Source organism: Microtus pennsylvanicus, chromosome 10, assembly GCF_037038515.1.
Source record: "Microtus pennsylvanicus isolate mMicPen1 chromosome 10, mMicPen1.hap1, whole genome shotgun sequence".
NCBI lineage: Eukaryota > Metazoa > Chordata > Mammalia > Rodentia > Cricetidae > Microtus > Microtus pennsylvanicus.
Window position 1 is genome coordinate 89,031,161 of NC_134588.1, and position 22,763 is coordinate 89,053,923.

Below are 22,763 nucleotides of genomic sequence, written 5' to 3' on the forward strand. Positions count from 1 at the left end.
GAAGCCCCAGTGCTCAAGTAAGGGATATAGTGCTATGCTTCACAACACAAAATCCATCTGCCATGAATACTCACGAGATTTTACCATGTGACTCCAACTTAGAAGGCAGATGTCAGGACCAACATTCAGGGTGACAGGTATTTGATCCTGTGGTGGATCCTGAACATTAGAGTACATTACCTCAGCTGTAAACATCCCTGAGGTAATGTGAGAGGGACTAACAGTAAAGGGCAAAGCTAACTAGGATGTCCTCCCACAACACATTTCAGTGTAGCATATACATTAAAATCCAGTCCTCTCAGCTTCCTAGTAGAGCCAGGCTGAGTCAGGTGAACCTGTACTGCAGGATTGTAGCTCCCCACCCCAGCCATCCCCAGGAGACTACACTGACCAGTGAAGCAGAGACCCTCTTTTCTTGGGCCTGTGGCTGCCTGCCTCTGTCTCTCCTCGCTGCTCCCCTTTGTAACACCAAAGGTGGAATTCTAATTCAGACCTTAAACTACCAGGATGAAAGCAGAGGGCCACAGCATCCCATGGTCCTTCTTAACAAAGCAAGGGACATCCCAGAGTGGAAGACACACAACAGTGGCTTTCTCAGCAGAAGTCACAAAGTTTTCTTAGTTTTTATTACCCTCAAGGTATTAAAACAAGTACAAAATAACCTTGTAATTAGGATACTGTATCCATCAATAAAAAAGAAGAAATCACTATTGTATGAAGCTATACACACATGGCTAAAATATACAAGCTGTGACATAATTAAAAGACAATTTGAAATGGGGTTGCTTTCTTCAGAAAAGCCAAATTGATAAAACAGGACAAATAAAATACAGTGCCCTAAATATGCATAAGTATAAACACTAAGAGTCTAAACATACTACTATTGGCATAACATCCACTGCTTCTATTTCCCAGCCCCTGCCAGCACATGCCTATTCCCTCTAAAGAATACTAGGTGCAGCATAAACCTTAAATAGTCTCAGTAGATAGAACAGTGGCATGCACTTCTAGAATAAACCCCCTCGGCTGGCAGGCTAAGTTAGGCTGTAAACCTCCTGCAACCACAAACCCCATATGCTATGTCCCTGCTCCCTCATTCCCCATCCCCATATTGGCATTCAGTCACCTTTCCCACCCCCAAAAAGTGCAGTTCATGGTACCTTTCCTAGGAAATGGTTATAATGGGTGTCCCAGAAGACATGCTTTAAAAAAAAAAAAAATCCCTCTGCACCAGAGGTGATGAAAATGAAATTGTGTTCTTGGCATTGTTTTTGAGATTTCACTGGATCAAAACAATGTGTTCTGAACACTTGAGTTTCTGTTTGTGTGAGTTTTAAAATTATTTTGGTGCCCTGTGATATAATTGAGAGAACATCTCAGTTTCCCCAAATAGAGGGATAGAGATGTAGGCTGGTGACCCCAGTCTGGTTAAGTGTCCAGTTCCCCTCCTGGCTCGGCTTCTCTCACATAAACTAGTTATTGCTTCTACACTGCCGCTACAAGGGAACGCTCCGCAAAGGCTGTGACCCTGGTCACAGTTTTCCTGTGATGGCTCTGCTCTGAAAAACACCAGCCCAAGAGCTCTTACCAGAGGGAAACGCTTCAGCCCTCAAGGTCAGTGAAACTTGGTTAGTGCAGTTTAGAGTAAATGCATACTATCTGGCTTATGTTAAATGAGTATTGGCACGATGTTCCTCAAGTTTCATGTATAAATGTGATTTGCACATGGGCCGTAGCCCTGGGTGAGTCAGCCAATCTGCACCATTTTTATGTCAGCGATAATCCCATCTCTTCCTTTTGAGCACTGTAGGGAGAGATGCTTCATACGGGTTTCCAAGGCCTGGCCTTCACGGGATGTGCTGCTTTGGCTCCTGCCCTTGCCACCACCGTTGCTGTGAACACGGTTGTTGTTGGCTCTGTCACTCGTTTTATTCTCGGCCCCTTCCGCTCTGTCTCCTGTAGAGATACAAAGGGTGCCGAATGGGAGCTGACAGTTCCAGCCCCCTAAGCCCTCTACCATTCCCACTGCCACCCACCATGCATCTCAGGGGCTCTCCAGCATTGGATAACACATTGTGTGTATCCTAAGATGAGTTAGGAAGCTAACCTCTCTAGCAGGAACCTGCCAAGGGGATTTTTCTTAGGAGAGACTCGGGGCCTAAATTCTGTAACGATTGAAGCTGGCCAGGCAGAGTGCCGGGGGTCGAACTTACCTCGTTCCACCTCACATTCAGGGGAGGAGGCCCCACTGCATTCACTTCGAGGGCCCAGTATTGGAAACATCATTCCAAATTCAGACAGGGATACGGGGCTGGGCAGATCCAAGCTCCCGGGCCTTGCCACTGCAGGGAACTGGTCAGGCATATCAGATGGACTTGTTGGTCCTGAACTAAAGCTGGACACAGACTGAGTTTCTGAGTCATCTTCAGACACGAAGTTGCTGCAGTTGTCGTCTTCAAAGGCTTCGGAAGCCACTGTGGGGTGAGAACATCCGTCACACGGAGCCTGGTAACAAGTAGCCCAGGTCCCTAAAGGCTTGCAGACAAGCTCTCTGCTGGCAGGCAGGCAGTCCCACAGCATGGAGTGCAGGTTCTGCAACCGTCCTGAGCCTTCTGACTCGCCTCCTGCTAGATCCCATAGAAAGTCACTGTTCTAGAAATAAAATTAACTCCTGCTCTATGATTTTATGCCAGCAGGTGCTACCTAGAGAAAAGATAGCTAGGGTAAAGCACATGTCTAGCATATACAAAGGCCTGATTTCACTTCCCAGCATTGAAGAAAAAGGGAAGATAAATTTAGACACTAGCCCTTTGTGATGTGTCCTATGGAGGCAATCTTACAATGAAGACTGAAGGTTTTCCTTCCAGCATAAGCAGCAGTTGCTGCTGGAAAGGGCAACTCTGCATGGAATGTATGTCTGTAGTAACTTTTGATCTCATAAGCCTGCCTAGACCACTGTCTGCAACAAAGAACAACTCATTTACAGTGTTCTCGATGTGCCTGTTTGTGAACCAGAATAACCAAGGCTCAGAGACACACCATTCTTGTTTTCAGAGCCTCTCAGCCTGCATTTTCGCTTTAAGATCCTTCCTAGTTCTCATTAAGCCTATAGTGTCTTTAAAAATGATCTTCTAGCATTCCAGAGAGGGTTACTATAAGTGCTATACTGCTTGAGACAGACTGAATTCAGATCCGGACCCCACTGTTGACTGTGTGGCCTTGTCAAGCTACCTGACTGCTCAAATGCTCTACGTACAGGATTAATGAAGTGATATAAAGCAACTCATTCATAGCTATTGATTACATTATAGTTTCATTTCCCTTCAACCTGGCAATTCAACCTTTGTTGATGGCCTTCAAGAATTACTGAGGATGGATCTAGAGAGGGCTCAGTGGTTAAGAGCACCTGCTGCTTTTCCAGAGGACCCAGGCTTGATTTCCAGCACCCACATGGGAGCTCACAACTGTAATTCCAGAGTATCTAGTATCCTAACACCAAGCAAGAATGTGGTATACGTAGATACATGTAGGAAAAACTCATAAAAATAGGAAAAGAAAAAAGAATTGCTGAGGAAGGTGCCTAAAAGAGCCACAATGGATTATTCCACAGGAAAAGAGAAGCTGCAAAGTGTTCACTGTCACAGGGTAGCTTTCTTGATTAACAGAAACTAGGTCAGTCCTCTATTCTGTCTGCACAGGATATCCTTGGACAGAAGAGACCCATGTGCTTCAGACCCCAGGGAGAGCTGCTAGGTGTCACTTCTCACAACCCTCCTGACCACTCTACCCAGCAGAGAAAACACTATCCCCTTCACACAGCTGAAGCAGCTAACACACCAAGACCCCAGCTAGCCCACTCCATGCCATGGTAGAATGGGGTCTGAATCAGATCTGGATCCCAAGTCCCTTTTAATCTTCCCTCAGAAGGTCTTAAAGTCTTGAACATTCTAAAGTGAACTTAGACTCTCTGAGAAGGGTAAGGATAGAGCTGGAACATTTCCCAAACCTACTTGATCATGGAATGCTAACATTCAGTAGCAATCCGACAAACATAGTGTCCCACAAATCATGAGAAATTACCAGATAGCCTGCAGGGCTGCCCAACTCTCCAATTCTTTAGTGATGGGCAAAAGACGGGGCCTGTGGGACAAGAGGGCCCTGAAAGCAGATCACATATGCTGTGTGGTCCCCACTGGCCAGACTCACCAGAGATGGCATCAGGCTCAGGTCTGCTCCCAGACAGCTTCTCCACTGATATGCTGCTTCCCTCAGCCCCCACGCCACAGCCCCGAGGCCCCATGGCATTGGAACGCCGGCGCTCGTGGATCTCATCTGAGATTCTCTCCAGGCTCTTCAGGGCTGCCTTATACTCGCCTTTTGCCAGGGCCAGCTTGGCCTGAAGGTCATCCACTGTCTTCTTCAGTTGCTGATTGGGAAGATGGAGGATCTGGTAAGCCAAAGTGGCTCTGTATATCCCCACTGAGAGAGGGACTACAGATGACTACAACAGAACTTTCTAGAACACCCAAGACATGACCTAAGGAGGATCCAGTTACTTTTATTGTGGCTAACCATTCACTGTAAAGAAAATGACTATCATCTCAACACTGGTCTATGTGACACAAAAATATGCAGAAACAGCTATTAATGGAATGTAGCCCTCAGGGAAGGTCACAGACAAGTTCTTGGCCCCATATTTGAAATCACCTGTAGAGCCACTTCCAGTGTAGACTGCTGACCCAATCCCCCAAAGGTTCTGGAAGTAGATGGAGAGCCTGGGAACTCTACTACAGAAGTTTCTGGGACCACTTGTCTTGGGCACTCACACCAAGATCAAATAAGTTAGTACCATTCAGTGAGTAGTGAGCGGCAAATAGCTCTAGACGACACACAATGCCCAAGACCTCTTGAGTACTGAGGTGGAGGAACATGTTTCCTTGTCCTCCCCTCACATGGGTCATTCAAAGGCCTGCACCACACTAGAGTTGAGTTGGGGGGGGGGGAAGGACACAAAACAGTGACAAATCCAAGGTCACACGTACCTCGAGTTGCACATAGTACTTTGCCTTGAGCTCAAAATAAGGCCTGCAGAAGACAGGAAGAAATGGTAAGAATATGATCTTATGGTCAACTCCTATAGATAAATCCGCTACAGCTAGTCAGGCCATGGCGGCGACAGACACCAGCAGAGCTCCTGGCTCACCCAAGGCCTCTTCGTTCCCATTTCAAAATTTTAGAAACCTTGCATTCTGGTTCCTTTTACTCTAGGAGACTGCTTGGGTCTGCTGACCAATAAAGAAGATGGAACTGAGGAACAGGCTGCTGAAAACGCTTCCTCCGCTGGGACCAACTATAGAAGAAAGCAATACCACTCCCTGTCAGCTGGGTATAGCAGGACCACCACTTCCTCAATCTCAGATCCGTCCTCTTGTACAGTGATTAAGGCTAGGTGTTGGTGAGCTAACCAGGTTACAGGCAAGGAGAGAGAGAAGACCCCTGGACTCTGGGTCAGACAGAAAGCTGGCACTTTATAGCAACTTTGGTGTCTGAGCTATTTCTCGTCCATCAAATTCCTAAGTCCTGCCTCTGTAATTGCTGATGACGATACATTGGAGGACCTCTTTGGTGTGTAAGGAAAATCTGAAATGTGGGAATAAGTGGTTAAATGGGGGTGGATATCAGCCCAGCCAAGGTGCAGAGAAGAGTGTGGTAGGTGTATGAGATTCCCAGGTGAAGGAAGTGTGTGAACTTGTCAAAGATGAACAAGGGAAGCAGGTGTGACCAAAGCAGGAGGGGAAGGCACTTTCCATGGAAAGCACAGACTGATGTTTAGTCTCACAAGCAGACAGGAGTCATCAGAAGCGTCTGGAGAGGCTGGCAGAGTGTGGCCACAGGAGTTTATTTCCTTAACAGGTTAGTCATGAGTGAGCAGGTCAAATGTGAGAGGGGTGTGCAGAAGGCACCATGGACTTTAAACTCCACATATTCACACCATACAAAGCAAGCACGGAGACTTCCCCTCTGCAATAGGGGAGGGAAGGGCTTTCCAGGGTCCCTCACCACCTCTCCCAGCTGTGTCCCCTGGAAGTGCAGTGGCAAACAAAGCGTTTTCTCTGATGCATGGATGTGTATGTGTGTTGGAGGGAGCAGGCAGAAAGCAGAGGCAAGCCCTGGAGACGACATGGGGCGCACAGAACACAGAGGCTCCACCTCTTCCTTTAATAACGCCTTCCCCTACTTACCTGAACCCTGGTTCTCTGTCAGTCTCAGGACGAGCAGATAGCCAGTTTAGCACATGCTCTCTGTCCCAGCTCTGGCTCGCTCTTTCTCTCAAAGGCCCAGTGAATGAAGCAAGGGACCCGGTCTTCCCAGCTGTGCTTCCCACTGATTGTTACTTTGTCAACATGTAGGAGGGTGTCACTGAGAAGAGTTTGGGGAAAACACCCACAGCTACCCAAACTTGTAGCATTTCATCAGCTACTTCATGAATGATGAGCAGAACTCACCCCCATGATGCTGACAGGTAAACTGAGGGACAGGGCCTGTCCAGTCCACACCATCAGCTACAAAGCCAAGCATACAAAGCAAGCTTCCGAAAGCATAATCTATAGGCCAAATAATGGTTTGCTTTGGAATTTCCTTTTCCCGTGTCATCTCCTGTTTCCTGCCAGCATCCTTGCCCATGGCAGCGGCAGCGGCAGGAGTACTATGGGGTGTCACATGTGACTACAGGGGCACAGGGCGCTAGGCAGCAAGCTCCAGACAATCCCTCAGTGACGGTACATACAGGGGGAGCAGCTGCAGAAGAGAGCCGCTCCCACCCAGGCAAGGATGTGCCCAGACTTACTTGGATTTGTTGATGGCCCGCTTGAGTTTCTTCTCCAGCTGCCGCATACGGCCCATGGCTGCATTGTACCTGGCTGCTGTCTCCTTGTGTACCAGTTCACTCCTTGTCTTGGTCTGCTCGGCCTCCATGACCTTTCAAACAACAGCAGAGGCCAGCCTGGTTAAGCTCAGAATGGTGCCCAGCTGGCGTACTGTTCATACTCATATCATTTAAAAAAAAAGTTCCTTGAAGCCAGGGTGGTGGTAGTGCACAACTTTAGTCCTAGCATTTGGGAGGCAGAGGCATCCATATGCCCCACTTGCCACGGCGTGACTACACATAACGTACAAAGAAGGGCAATGGTGCTTAGTTTTCCACATCCTTCTCTGAGGTAGACCTTAGCTCAGGAGACCTTAGCTCAGGGACAACTGTCTAAGATGAAAGAGGTCTTCTCCTCTAGTCAGGTGGTTTAGAAGATTCTCCCAACATGGGACTTGTCCTGGGGCCTGTCCACAGCCTCTCCCTAACCTGAAACATTCGTCTGGACGGAAAGGGCTTTCCCATCTCCTCGCAGCTCCAAACTGTTTCCCACTGCACCTCTATGCCAAGGAGGGGCCATAAGGTGGCCCTCGACCCCCCTTCAGGCAACCTTCCAGGAAGTGACTCTTCTATCCCAGCCTTCATGGCTATCCTGGAAGCCTGGAGGAGCCGTTGGTTGGCTGCGTCTTGCCATTTCCTCTCCAGGAGCCCTTGCTGCCAGCTCACCAGCAGGGACAGCCTTCCTGTATCCATGCCACACTTACCTCTTCCTCCATCTGGTCAGAAAAGCTAATTCCTCCCTCCCAGGCTGCCAGCACTCCTGTCTCAGAGAGTTGAAAGTCCTTGCCTTCCCTAGAAGGCCGCTTCAAGATCAAAGCAGCCAAGAGCTGGAGAGACCTCTGCTGCCAATCCTCCCTCTGGTTCTGGGGAACCAGACACAGCCCAGAGGGAGGCTGCTCATCTGCAAGCTCGGAAGTGTTACTGGAACCATTTGCTGTTTGCCAGCACCAAGCCAAGAACTGTCCCCATGGCCTGTCTATGGTGTTACATGTGACCACCAGAGAATATTGGGGCTCCTGACATCTAGACTGTTAGCTTCTGCTAAAACTTCAAGTATGGCCATCTCATGTTACCATTAGAGTGGAGACTAAGAGGAGACAGATGGCCTCAGGTGAGGAACATGTGGAGAGAAAGAGGAGAGGGTTATAAAAAGCTCCGTTCCCCTAATGAACCAGGCTTTCTGGCATCTCCAGAAGTCAGTCGGTGTCTGCCTGGCCTTCTGCTAAGGCAGCCCAGCATGCGAGCCCCACAAGGCCTGGCAAATGGTCCCCAGGAGCCCCATTGGGAGAAATGCTCAATTTAAACAGAGGGTCACAGTCGTTCACGCTATTTCAGAGCCAAACATGAGCATCTGGACTGCAGGGAGGATTGGGTCTCTATTATCCTGCAGGCTGAGGCAGGGCAAAGGTCATGGTCTCGAGAGCATTTTTATGTGTGCTTCCCCCCTTGTTGCTGGGGATGGATTTGATGGCTTGCAAGCTAAGTCCAAGCACTTGTTCCACTACTGAGGTACCTGCCCAGAGGCGAGGATCATTTCTCACCAGTTCAAGGAGAATCATCCTAGCGCTATGTAACCATGAAGGAACCAGAAAAAAGGAAGTACCATCCGTGATGGGGAAGGCCTGGCCTGTGACCCAGAACTCCCCACTGATCACACAGGTTCATAACATATATAGACATAGATGAACCGGATGTTTGGGTCCTTTGTTTTGGTGGTCAAAGGGTACACATCAGATGGGCCTGGGCCATTGCGAAGCCCCAACTGAACTGAAAGGGCTCTGAAGCTATCTTGCAAAGCTCTACAGCCTGCTTGCTGCAGATCCCAGAGCCTTGTTTCCACAGGCCAAGCATGTGATTCCTGGAGACATTATGTGGGTCTCAGGAGCCTCTGTGGGCAGCCATTAGCCCGTGACTAAAACGTGGACTTTCCTAATCATAGTAACATACAATGGTTTCTTCCTCCTTTTTTAAAAGATGGGGTTCCTTCCATAGCCCAGGGTAGCCTTGATCCTTCCGTCTCAGTCTCCGGCCTGGCATCATAGGCACACACCACCATGAACAGGCGCATTTGGTAGTCTCTAAAATTACCTCTTACTTGTTGCTACAGATCTACAGCTTTGGAGGGGAAGAGTCCCAGAGGAAGGGCAGGCCTGAGGCTTGTTTAGCTGCTTCTTTCTCTACCCGGCTTGGCTTTGCACTGGTTCCAACCTCCCCTTTAGCTTTCTCTGTAGCTGACCCAGTAAGATTTTTCTCAGCCTTGCTGGGTCTACAAGCATTATGGCCACTAGGGGGCAGGAAGCTCAAGGCTGCCAAGCCACGGGCAGAGCTAGCTAGTCCTCCTGAAATCATTTGTAAGTCAGGCACTTTCAATCATCAGAAACCCAGGACTGAGCCACTGTGGCAGGTGACACTGTCGGGGAGCAGCCACTGGCACCGGCTCCTGGACCTCATTTCTAACCCCACAGACAGCCTTTCTGACAATCACAGAAACCAGAGCTACAGTCTGCGCCCAGGGACTGCAGCTCGTCTGCCTGCCTTACAACAGCCCCCTGGCCTCGCGGGAGAACAGGCCTGTGCCAAGGGGACCAAGACTCAGAAGAACAAGAGCTGCACCTGGCTAGAAGGAAGCAGTATCCGGGAATATTCTGTGACCCCAGCAAACTCGGGTCTACAGAGTCAAGCAGGTGGCCCCACTTGCTGGAGTAGGAATGTCCCCTAGGGTGGCGATACTGTGGGCCTTGAGAGAGCAATGCTATGGGACCAGTACACTCCTTCATATTCCCAGCCCTGGTTCTAGACTTCCTAGCTTACAGAACTGTGAGAAATGTATTTCTGTGTGGGAGCCAGGCAGTTATGGTATTTTGTTAAGTAGTCTACCTAGACCAAGACAATTATTACTTCCAACTCTGAGCCAGAGAGTGCGTCCTGGGAGCAGGTGGAGAGCCACCTTATGGCGACATAAATCCCACAGTGACAATCACTCCCAGCTACTGCCTACTGCATATCACTTCCCAGACCCCAACTTCGCCTGGAAGACCCTGCTTGAGTGTCCACTTAATTCTGGGCTAGGCACTTCACCCACCAACACACACACACACACACCCAAGTGCAGGTTCAAACTGTTATCAGGGATTCCACTGAGGACTGATGGTCCTTCTGGGGTACTGGGAGCTGACCTTGGAGAGCATCCTGGCCCCTCTGGGAAACCCAACTCCACTGCCAAGACATTCGGGGTCTATGTGAACCAGATAAGTTTCAGGCAATACAAAGAATGAGTATCCTCACGTGTCACTGGGAGACTGTCATGCCTGAGCGTGGCTTAAAGCCAGGCCAGCCGAAAGGTTCGGGAGAGCAGACAGCCTTTACAGAAGTATTCCACGCCATCCAGGAACCTACTTACACTCCTGTGGGGAGTCAAAGAACATAGAGCATACAGGCCCAGCTCCCCATGGCCAGCATACACACGGCCCTCCTACCCTCTGAGTAGCATGATTCAGCATCTCCTGCCATGCAGAGTCGAACTGCCGTTTGTCATCCTCCAGCAGCCGCTGCTCAGCCAGGGAGATGGTCTCCTTGGCAGCGCGGAGCACCTCGGTGGCCCTCTGGAAGTCCTGTGTGGCTTTCTGAGCTTCCAGCTGAGCCTGTTGAGAGAGGAGGGCTTGTGAGGCCAGAGGCAAAGACCAGGAGTCCCCGAGCTCGTTACCAGCCCCCTTCAGAGAGGAGTGGCCAAAGATTTATCTGTCTGCGTCTGCCTCTCTTGGATAGGCTCCACAGACAGGCACTCATACATGGGACAGGGTAGCAGGGAAGTGACTGACTGATGGCTGAGTGGAACCCAGATAGGTGAGCAGACAGTCTTGGCAGTCTGGAGCACAACAGAGAAGTAAATGCATAGATCTTGCGTCTGTGATGGCAAGGGCTAAGGCAGCTGTGGACGTTCTCTGAAGACCTGAGCCAGGCAGACGCAGCAGCCCTGGGCACCTTCCCTTCACACCACACAAAAGTGCCCCAGAGACCATACTTGTGGGACTTCATGCTACAGACGAGGCAGAGAGGATGCAAGCAGCCTTTCCTGAGCTCCAAAGCCAGCCAGAAGCAAGGCTTCAGGCAAACACCCCACAACACGAGTGCCAGCCTGGTGTGGCCACCGTCTCAGTCCACAATGACTGCACAGCCAGGCCAGGCATGACCAGTACAACCCTGCTTTTGGGAAGGAATTAATACAAACTGCAGCCATCCTCACAGCTACAGCAGACCCAGCACGTGCGATGTTTTTGTGTATGTGTGTACATAGGTTTATGTATATGCATGTGTGAGCATATGTGTGCATGTGAGTATACATGTGTATATATGTATGTGTGTGTGTGTGTGTGTGTGTGTGTGTGTAGAAGCCTGAGGTTTATCTTGGAGCCTTGTTCTCTGTGACAAAGTTCCTCACTGGCCTGAAACTCACCTGTTAAGCTAGGCCAGCCAGTGAGCCCCAGGAATGCATCTACCTCTCCAGAGCTAGGATTACAAGCATGTCCCACCATGCCTGTAATCTTTTTTTTTTCTTTTTTGGATTTTTCGAGACAGGTTTTCTTCCGTAGCTTTTGGTTCCTGTCCTGGAACTAGCTCATGTAGACCAGGCTGGCCTCGAACTCACAGAGATCCGCCTGCCTCTGCCTCCCGAGTGCTGGGATTAAAGGCGTGCGCCGCCGCCACCACCACCCAGCCATGCCTGTAATCTTATACAGGTGCTGGGGATAGAGAACCCTGCTGCTCGCCCAGTGAGCTCTGTGCTGACTGAGCCATCTCAGGCCAACACGTAACTCATGAGCATCTGAAATGTGGTTAGCAAGGAACGAATACAAACATCTCTCATGGCCGGGAAAGCTCGGGGGTGAATGTGCCTGCTACACAAGCAAGGACTAGAGCTTCAGGTCCCCAAACTCACAGAAACACTGGGGAGCTGTGGCAGCTGCTGCAGCTCAGAAAAGGAAGACGGGATCCTTGAAGCAAGCGGTTAGAGAGACTAACTGTATCTCAGACCTCTGGCTTTGACTGAGACCCTGCCTCAAAAAATAAGGGGGACAAGCGACTGAAGGAGACCCTGGTGCCCACCCCCCCACATGCGCATGTAGCTGGACAGTCATGAGGACTTGCTCATGTGTGTGCCACACGCGTGGATATGCACACCTGACACACAGACACAAGAAAAAACGCCTCATTTCAAAGACTCAACACAAAAATGTTAATTATCCCATTAGCCATTTTTCTGATCAATGATGAGATAATATTCGAGATACAGTAGACTAAATCAAACATACTGAAATTAATTTTACCTCAGTGATCAAGGGAGTATAAATGTGCACAGGTGTCTCTCACACCACTTTTGGGCATTTGATGCTCCTCCCTCAAGAGTAGGCTACATCATGTGACCGCACCAGAGACAGGCAGGGGAGCTGGCCTGCTGTGTGTGTGTGTGTGTGTGTGTGTGTGAGTGTGCGTAAGGACCTAAGTTCGGGTCCCCAGAGCCCACATAAAACCAGACCTGGTAGCACGCATCTGTAACCGGGCACTCCAGTGAGCTGGAAGACTCCCCAGCTCACAGGCCAGTTGTTAGCCAAGAGCTACACCGAGGCTGTCTCCGACCTCCCCCCCACACACACACACTGCAGCACGTGCTCCCTGCGACAAAGAAAGCTGCGCCACACTACAGGCCCCAGCCTCCCCTGGGTTCACCTCCAGTTTCCCACCCACCAGAACAGGGCAGGCCACTGCAACCTGCTAATCTGCCACTCCCTCTCTCCTGTAAATCAACAGGGTCCCTGGGGCAATCACAGAAGCCCTGACAGGACACTAACAGGACAGCCCCCGGGACTTCGGAGGGGATCAACAGGGCCTCACCCTTCCCCAGAAAAAGTCTCACATGACACAGAGGAAATTGTCACATATACTGAAGAGAATTTGCAAAGAAAATTAAGAGGAAAAGAAACAAAGAAGCTGAGCACACAGAGCACAGCAGCCCTAGGGAAGCTCAGTGACCCATGATGGCCCGCGATGGGCATCCTCCTGGTCTAGCCTGTGCACAGCCACAGTCCTAGTTCTCCAGACCACAGGAGGGCCACACAGGAGACCGAGCCCCATCTGCAGCTGAAGGGCACTTTCGTTTCCTGGCTGCCCAGATCCAAATAATCACACAGAAACTATATTAATTACAACACTGCTTGGCCAATGGGTTATGTATATTCCTAGCTAGTGCTTACATCTTATTAACCCATTTCTATTTATTCTGTGTATCGCCATGAGGCTGTGGTTTACTGGGTGAAGTTCTGGTGTCTGTCTCCTTCCCTGGCTATATGGCATCTCTTTGCCTCTGCCTACTCTCTCTCTCTGTCTCTTCCAGCCTAGCTATCTTCTGCCCTGCCATAGGCCAAGAAAGCTTTACTCATTAACCAACAAGAGCAACACATATACAGAAGGACATCCCACATCAGCCTTTGTGGTTTGTTACTTTGTTTGTAGTGTGTATGTGGCATGGGCACATGTGTGTTCATTTGTTAAAAGTGGTTTTCTTTCAGCTGTGCAGTATGGGTGCTGGGAATTGAACCCAGGTCTTCTTCAAGAGTGGTATGTGCTCTTCACCCCTGAGCCACCTCTCCAGGCCTGCATGTGTTCACTTGCCTTGTATGGGCGCACATGGGTGTGGGAGCCTGAGGCTGACAATGGTGTCTTCAGTGGCTCGCCACCTTATATATGAGGCAGAACCTCGCATTTGAACCAGAGCTCGTCAGTTCAGCTAGTTTAGATACCCAGCTTCTTCCAAGAGTTTTTGTCCCTCTCCAGGAACTTGGGTTACAGGTAGGTGCAGGGGTTGCAGCGGCAGTCTTCACACTTGGATAGCAAGTACATGACTCCTTGAGCCACCTCCCCAACCCGTGCTTGCTTGTTCATTCATTCATTCATTCACTCACTCACTCACTCACTCTAATTTTGAGACAGGGACTCTGTATGGCCCAGACAAGCCTCAAACTTGAATATGTAACTAGGAATGAACTTGAGAGCTAGAAAGGACTTAGTTCAGGTTAAGTGCACTTCCTGCTCCTTCAGACCATGGCAGGAGTTCAAGTGCTCGGTAGCACTCAGGTCAGGTGCCTTACAGCCACCTGTGACTCCAGCTCCAGGGCACCCAGAATGCTCTTACACACACACACACATAAATAAAAAGGCAAAAAAAATCCCCCAAAAAGGATGCTCATGAACTCCTGCAGCGAGCACGCGGTGGGAGTTCGGGAAAGACCCCTCAGCAGGCACTGACTCAGCGGGGACTCTGGGGACTTCCAGCCTCCAGAACATGGCTGCTGTTTAAGGTCTCCAGTCTATGGCATTTTGTCACAGTGATGCCAAGAAGTGAGGTGCTATATAAGGAATACCTGTCAAGTAAAAGCATCTGTGGGACTTCTGGGGTATACACTGGAGACCACCTTCCATAAAACACCGCCCTCTCCTTTGGTCTCTGATAAGGGATTCCCCTCTGTACACTGTGAATGTGTTTTGTTAATGAATAAAGCTGTTTTGGTCCTATAGGAGGGCAGAATACAGTAAGGCTGGAATTCCAAGCAGAAATAGGGGAGAAAGTGGGAGGAGTCAGGGAGATGCCATGTAGCCGCTGAAGGAGATAGAACCTTATGATAAACCATGAGATATGTAAAATATAGAATAACAAAAACTGGGTTAATTTAAGATTCAAGAGCTTGCTAGCAGTATGCCTAAGTGATTGGCCAAGCAGTGTTTTTTTTTAAAGATTTTATTTATTTATTTATTATGTATACAACATTCTGCCTCCATGTATGCCTGCAGGCCAGAAGAGGGTGCCAGATCTCATTACAGATGGTTGTGGGCCACCACGTGGTTGCTGGGAATTGAACTCAGGTCCTCTGAAAGAACAGTCAATGCTCTAATGCTCTTAACCACTGAGCCATCTCTCCAGCCCCAGCAGTGTTTTGATTAATACAGTTTCTGTGTGATTATTTCGCGTCTGGGTGGCTGGGAACGAACAAGTGGTCTCCACCTACAGCTCGCTCTCTCTGGTTTGAAACCGTGTCATGTAGTCCAGGACGACCTCGCACCTACACAGAGAGAGGTGGGGTGTGAACGCCTGGTCCTTCTACCCCACCTGGGACTACAGGCACACACTACCACACACACAGGGCACTCCTCTCACACACTCCCTAAACTATACACACAGGACAACACAAGGCAGGCACACAAGGGGATGGGACATTCTATGGCTCACTGGCCAGCAAGACACAGAAGGGTGTGGTTCTGCCTCTATTGAATACTTCCTGGATACTCGGCTCCAGAACACAGAGGCCAACCTTAAATAAGGGGCCCCAGGAAAGTTAGGAACTTTCCTATGAAGACAGTCATGAACTGTGAGAGGCACGAAGCGCTGATGGTGTGAAGAGAGAGGATGGTTGTTAAAGTCTCTTAGGATAGATTTCTCGGGCATTGGGCCTGAGGCCATGCCATCAGAATCATCCAAGAGCTAATATCTGTATTCGAGATTTAACTTGAGAGAGCCTCCCAGTTAGATCACAAGATGCGGAACTTCAATCCCAGAGAGCTGGTTCTCTAGTTCGAGAATGCATGCATGCATTCATTCATTCATTCATTCATTCATCCTGTGGGTGGGACCCAGGAGCTCACACACTCCAGGCAAGTGTTCTCTGGCTGAGCTACACACTCAACTTCCTCATTTCCACCATGGTATGAAAGATGACACCCAGAGATCCTTGACACACCTAACAAAATCATCCTGTGAAGCACCGCAGAGGCCCGACCGACCACGTGATCGACTAAGGGCTTTGGGCTCTGGGCTCTGAGGTGTGGCTCAGGTCATGCAGTGGTGCACTCAGCAGAGACAACCAATGAGCAAACTGGAGAGGTGAGGCCTGCAGCTAGAGTACCACTGAAGCAAACACTAGCTCTGCTTGGGCTGTAAGACACCCACAGGAAAGGACTGGAATCCCTCCGTGACTCAGAGAGGCTGCTCATGAACAAACTGGATAGGTGACCTTCATTACACACTAGTCAGTCGTGTGTGCAAAGCACATGAAGATGTACGGGTGTTCTACACAGTGTCACAGGCGAGGTAGGGTGAAAAGTAGATGTTTCCAGAGGGCAACAGGCAGGGTATCCCTTGATCAGCATGCACGCCTCTCGTAACCGCTCTCAGAAGGGCATCCAGACACTGGTCTTGGCTACCACAGAGGTTTGGGCGTAATGAGGTTTATAGGCCACCCAATCTAAACCCCCTCGTTTTTCTAAGGAAGGCTATGAAGTGATGCATCTCAGACACATCAATCGGGAGCCCGAGCCCCTGGTCCCTGTATCATGAAGCATTGCTGCTGGGTTGCTTCTGACACTGACATCATGGATGGGTGGTGGGATAATCTACAGTCAACAGTAAGGACAAGGACAGTGACCTGGGACTCAGCCTGAATCGGCACCAGTCATTTCTACTTCCTCCTCGTGCTTGGACCTCCGTCACAATTATGAGCGACTTAGACAGATGCCAGCCACGTGCGGCAGGGCCTCTAGGAACAACCCATACCAGATCACACTCTTCCTGGGGCTTCAGGGACATACACAACAGATGCCACCTTTCCCTGCCCCCCTCTCCAGAAGGGTGCACCCACAGTGCTCCTGGGGCTTCAGGGACATACACAACAGATGCCACCTTCTCCCTGCCCCCTTCTCCAGAAGGATGCACCCACAGTGCTCCCACATCTGCTGTGCTGCAGCAGGCACAGGCCCATCTGCTGCGGGGCTCCTGATGGCAGGAGTCCTGGGCCAGGCATGTGGCAGGTGCATGGGACAGGGACAGATAGCAGTGACCGTTCTTCCTGGGCCCTACACATTGGGCAAGAATGAACTACATTCTATACCTATAAGCTACAAACTACCCTCTGCTGTGGCAGTTTCCCCAAGGCAGTGAGACAGAACCTCCATCCCACACATCCAACACATGACTTGGCCTGCAACCATGCCATCTGCAGGATAGGCAGCTAGCTTCGGAGTCTAAGACACATATGAATCTGATGATACAATCATCCTTCCTTCTACTGGGGAGCAAAATGCGGACTCAGGGCATACAAGTGGCTGAGTCACTCATTGCCCAATACTCCAAGGTGGCGGCATGCTGCCTTATACCAGAGGAAATGCTGAACGCTCACTAGGGGAAAGCCACATACTCTGTCATCATCCTCACGACAGTCCTCGGCAGCTAATAAGCTGGCGCTGACAGGAGCGAAAGTGTGGATAAGGACCTAGGGTGGGCTAGGGCTGCAACTCAGTGACTAGGATGCATAAGGCCCCAGGGTCCATCACAGAAAGGGGAATGAGGGAAAAAAAAGAAGAGTAAATGGGGAAAGAGGGGGGAAGGAGAGGGGATGAGGGAAGAGATGGTTGGAGATGGGGAAAGAGAGAGGCAGAGATAAAGTATCTGCCAAGCAAGCCTGATGACCTGCATTCAATCCTGAGAACCCACGTATATAGAAGAAAACTGACTCCACAAGTGCTTTCTGACCACCACCCTGGTGTGCACACATGCACACCAGACGTATAATAATAAATAGAAAGAGGTGCTTTAACCTCTCAACGAAAACAGAACTAGGAAGCTGGAAGTGGACACAGTGTTCCCCCAACCCTGGTCTTGGTCCCAGTGTCAAGGACCTGGAAACATCAGGAGCCGTTGGCCAAGTTCTGACCCCTGCAGGTATAGCCTTGTTGACCTGGGGACTGTGAGGAAAGGTACCCATATTTCCCAGCATCCTCAATACAAACAGGCCCCCTGTGGTGTCCCAGTTCCCACTACACCAGCATGCTAACAAAAGACACATTCCAATGCCTTGTACAGAACCGGCATTGAAGGCTTAGACAATTGGGTCACTATGAGGCAGGAGGCTGTGCCCAGAGACACGGGAGGAACAGGGCACATTCCTGGCACCAACAAAGACCGTTGTCTTGGGCCTGCAACCTTGAACAAGTAGCTCCCCGTCTCTAGCTGAAATGCCAAGGCCTCTGATAACACCCAGGAAGTCTCACACTATCTAAGCACAATGTCACCACAGGGACCCACAGGAAGGGTCCTGCAAGGCAGAGGCACATGTGTCAGGGGACAGCTATTGAGCAACTCTGCTTGGGCTGTCTTTATTTTTTAAAAAGATTTGGGGTGTGTGTGTGTGTGTGTGTGTGTGTGTGTGTGTGTGTGTGTATGAGTGTGAATATGTCTGTGTACCTATGATCATATGATTGCCACTGGACACCTCAGAGCTAGAGTTAGGACATCTGCAGAATGCTCAGTTTGTCATGTGTGTGTGCTGAGATCCAAACCCTGACCCTCACAGCTGAGCAAACACTCTTAACTGCTGAGCCAGGCATTTTCTTCCCCTGACATTTCTTTCATACCATATTATTTTGATCATATTCCTTCCCCTCCCCAGTCCCTCCCAGGCTCTCTCCACATCTCTAACTCACCCAACTTCATCTCCTTTCAACAACAACAACAAAATGAAAATCAAAACAAGCAAAACCCAGCAAGACAAAAAACTACCAAAACAGAACACATGCTCCCTGCCCGTCCCCCGCCTCAACCACGGAGTGTGTTTTGTGTTGGCCAACTATTCCTACGCACGAGGTCTACCCTGGAGTGTGGCTGATGTACCAAGTACATGCCATGAGGGAAGACTGATTCTTTTCCTTTCCCAGCAGGCATCAATTGCAGATATCTTCTTGGTGAGGGGGTGGGACGTTGTGCCCACTTCCCCCTGGCAGTGCTGGGATGTGGGCTGACTCTGCGCAGGGCTTGTGTGTGCTTTCACAGTCTCTGTGAGTCTCTATGGCCATCAGCCCTGTTATGTCCAGAAGGCACCGTTTCCCTGGAGTCAGTCACCGCTTTTGGTTCTCACAAGGTTTCCACCTCCTCTCTTGAATAAATCCCTGAGCCCGCACATTTCCTTTTCTTAACAGCTAGATTACACTCCACTGTGTAACACACCCTATTCTACTGCCCACTCAGCAGCTGATGGACATCCAGGCGGCTTCCCGTTTCTGGTCATTGTGACTAACAGCAGCAGCGCATACAGAGGAGCAAGTGTCTCTGCGGTAGGACGCAGGGTCCTTTGGTATATGCCCAAGAGAGGCACAGCTGGGTCATGTCTCTGCAGTAGGACGCAGGGTCCTTTGGTATATGCCCAAGAGAGGCACAGCTGGGTCATGTCTCTGCGGTAGGACGCAGGGTCCTTTGGTATATGCCCAAGAGAGGCACAGCTGGGTCTTGTGGCAGAGCAAATTTTGAGGCCCCTCCACATTGATTCCCACAGTGGCTGTAACCGTTTGCACTTCCGCCAGCAGTAAATAAATCTTCCCCTCCCTGCATCCTCGCCAGCTGTGCTGTCCTTTGTCTTATCAATCTTGGCGATTCTGATTGGAGATGAAAATCTTAGAGTAGTTTTAATTTGTATCTTCTTGATGACTATAGATTTTGAGCATTTTTAAAATAGTTTTAATAGTTTGCTTATTTTTATTTTATATGCATTAATATTTCGCCTGCCTGTATATCTGTGTGAGGGTGTCAGATCTTTGAGTCATAGACAGTTGTGAGCTGCCATGTGGGTGCTGGGAACTGAACCCAGGTCCTCTGTAAGAGCAGCCAGGGTTCTTAACCACTGGGCCATCTCTCCAGTCCCAGATTGAGCATTTTAAAAGTGTTTCTCAGCCATTTGTCTTTCATTTTTTAAGAATTTTCTGTTTAGTTCTATACCACATTTTTAACTGGGTTGTTTTCTTGATGTTCATTTAAAAAATTCTTTACACATTCTAAATATTAGCCTTCTATAAGATGCATAAATGGCAGTTTTTTCATATTCTATAGGCTGGTCGCACTATGTAACCCAGGCTGAACGAGAACCCCCTGCTTCTGCCTCCAGTGCAGGAATTACAGGTGTGAGCTGCCACACGTGGTTCTTCTTTCCTGAGCTCCTGTTTAACTTAGATGTCCCACCTGTGGCCGCTAACTTTCAAAGTTATTGATGACTTTCTGCACCGCCCTGCAGCAGCTCAAGTACGGTCAAGAGCGGCACAGCTACCACACCATAGGGCCCCCCAAACCCGCCTGCACTTCAGTATAGCATCCTTCTCACCCCACAGGCAGATGGAGGAGGAAGTGTCCCCATCCCCAGTGTGCCACAATCAGGTTCTCCCTGCACAGACATCTGCCTGACAGCACACCACTCACAAGCCAACCCCCCGTCCCCAGGACAGTAATCACCGTCAGGCCAGAGAAACTCCGTAACGCTATAAAGACGCGAAGAGACACGAGATCATCACGTTCAGAGATTCAGAGACAGGGGTGGGCGGAGGGGTCGCCACAACAGGCCCACAGCCTCCGTCTGCCACTCCACCAGCCCACACACTAACCCTGACCCATTCCGGTCTTCGAGTCAACCTTGTGCGCTCCTTATGCCCACCTGGAGGCTGCTTTCCACCGTGCTAACGTAAGTTCACAGTCATTAACCGTCTCCATGCCTCCGTGACAGAAAGTCAGGAGTGGCTGGCCACGGCCCCTACCGCATGTGCAGGGCCTGTGGGCACATCTGTCCTGGACAGGCTCCAGCCGCCTCAGTTTGGGGGCTTCTGTGGCTTCCCTTCAAAGAGCTGAAGTCTGAGGACTCAGCATTCTATACAGAATGACTTCAGCAAACACCACTTCACTCTATGGTGGAGGCTCAGCGGCCTCCCTGTCTGAAGACCTGCAACAGAGCCGGGGGTGGAGGGGGGGGGCGTGAAGGGAGAACGTGATGGGAGGAGACCGAAGGGCAACTCGAATTATAGCACCAACACCACTAGGTGAAACCTGTCCAGTTCCCACGCCCGAGAGCCTTGGGGTCAAGACGCTACAGCAAAAGTCCAATCTACACCATCCCCTCATTCATTCACAGTAAGGCACAGTCTTCCCTAGGACCAGGGAAGCCTCCTGAGGGTACAGCTGCCGCTTTTGTCTTTCATGTGTGTGTATGTGTGTGTGTGGGGGGGGTGAGTTTATGAGTGTGTGAGCGTGCACATGCATGTGCTACATGTGTCCAGGTACCCAGAGAGGCCAGAAGAGGATATCAGATCTGCTAGAGCTGGGTGGATTATGGAAGTTGTGAGCTACCCAATGGATGCTGGAAACCAGAGTCCAGCTCTGTGGAAATGCAAGAGCCCTCTTAACCACTCCACTGGGCCTCTCCAGCCCCACTGCTGCGGTTTTCCCTTCCCATACCTACAAGGCTGCCAGTGTGTAAGAAATACTAGTTTAATTAAGGTGTCTTGCTATGAGCCATGCTGTGTGCAACCCCTCGTGGCCACTTATTTTAAGGCATTTGTGATTCTTTTTTGCTCTCCAGCGGCTCACACAATAAAATCCATCTCCCTGCACATTTGTTCTTGGAAGTCTCCGAGGAAGGACAACGTGAAAGCACACCGCCAGGGGTATGCGTAAGTCACCACAAGAACGCCCCCTTCCAGGCGGATCTCTGTGAGCTCGAGGCCAGCCTGGTCTACAAGAGCTAGCTCCAGGACAGGCTCCAAAGCCACAGAGAAACCCTGTCTCGAATGCCTCCTTCCCTAGCTCATCCCCTCACCGTACCTCATCTTTTCCGGGCTAGAGGTTGCATAACCCCGATCCCAAAGAGACTTCAGCAAACATAGGCGTGGGGGGAAGGAACCTTAACATCTTGGAACTCACAGGTCCAGGGTTTTGTGTTTTGCCATATGGTAGCATGTGTGAAAGCAACTTTGAAACCGCCCAGCATCTTCTGAGGTGTGGTCAAGGATGCAGGAGAGCTCTCTAACCCTCATCTGGCCTCACCTTTGTTTGCCCTTGGTCAGGAAGCTAATATCCCAGCTATGACTTTTCAAAATACAGAAAGACACCCATAGAACCCGAATGGCCCTTGCCAGGTCCCCCATGAAGTCTGGAGAAAAGTGGATGCTGACTTGCCCAGAGGCATAAAGGAAATAATCCTCAGATAATGAAAGCACCAGTGTGCATTTCCGAAAAGACTAGTTTGTATAGTGATATTTTATTGATGTTTTAATAAATAAAGCTTGTCTAAAGATCAGAAGGGAAAAAGCTAAGCCACTAGAGGCCAGGCAGTGGTAGCACACATTTTTAATCCCAGGATTTGGGAGACAGAGGCAGATGGATCTCGGAGTTCGAGGCCACCCTGGGCTACACAAGATCAATGCAGAAACAAATCCAGGTGGTGGTGGCTCACACCTTTACTCCCAGTACTAGGGAGTACATGCCTTTAATCCTAGCACTAGAGGGGATGGATATAAAATGGAAGGAGAGAGAGGCTTAGCCTTCTTAGTCTGCAGTCACCTAGCCTTTGTAGAGGTAAGACTTCTCTAGTGGCTTGGCTGCTTTGCTTTTCTGGTTTTCAGGTTGAACCCCAATATCTATCTCTGGGTTTTTATTATTTGTGCTATAAGTTTGTATCTCATCAAGACCTTAAGAATCACTACAAGAGGCCATACACGGTGGCCTGCACTTTTAGTCAATGCCAGCTCTTGGGAGGCAGAAGCAGGCAAATCTCTGCAAGTCTGAGGACAACCTGGTCTACAGTGTGGCTCAGTCCTCGAGAAAACAAAAACCACCACCATCACCAACAAAAACACCGTAAGAAAAACAATGTGGAGAGAGTCTGAGAATCCACAGGCACTCAGTGATTACACTTCTGAGTGCTAAAGCAGTGTTGAGCAGGAGGCTGACGTCACCAACGCAGATGCCTAAGATAGTTCTTTTAAT

General features: G+C 49.8%; 1 protein-coding gene across 1 annotated transcript in view; it reads right to left on the reverse strand.

Moving 5' to 3' along the window:
- Positions 1–590: 590 nt before the first annotated feature.
- Positions 591–22,763, reverse strand: part of Sh3bp5 (SH3 domain binding protein 5) — a 61,286-nt gene continuing 39,113 nt past the window's right edge. The window contains exons 4-9 of the mRNA XM_075989027.1: positions 10,402–10,566; positions 6,848–6,978; positions 5,043–5,085; positions 4,207–4,426; positions 2,214–2,474; positions 591–1,956 (exon numbers count right to left, since the gene is read on the reverse strand). Coding sequence (XP_075845142.1) covers positions 1,748–1,956; positions 2,214–2,474; positions 4,207–4,426; positions 5,043–5,085; positions 6,848–6,978; positions 10,402–10,566 — 1,029 coding nt within the window. The 3' untranslated portion in view covers positions 591–1,747. The remainder of the gene's footprint in view (positions 1,957–2,213; positions 2,475–4,206; positions 4,427–5,042; positions 5,086–6,847; positions 6,979–10,401; positions 10,567–22,763) is intronic.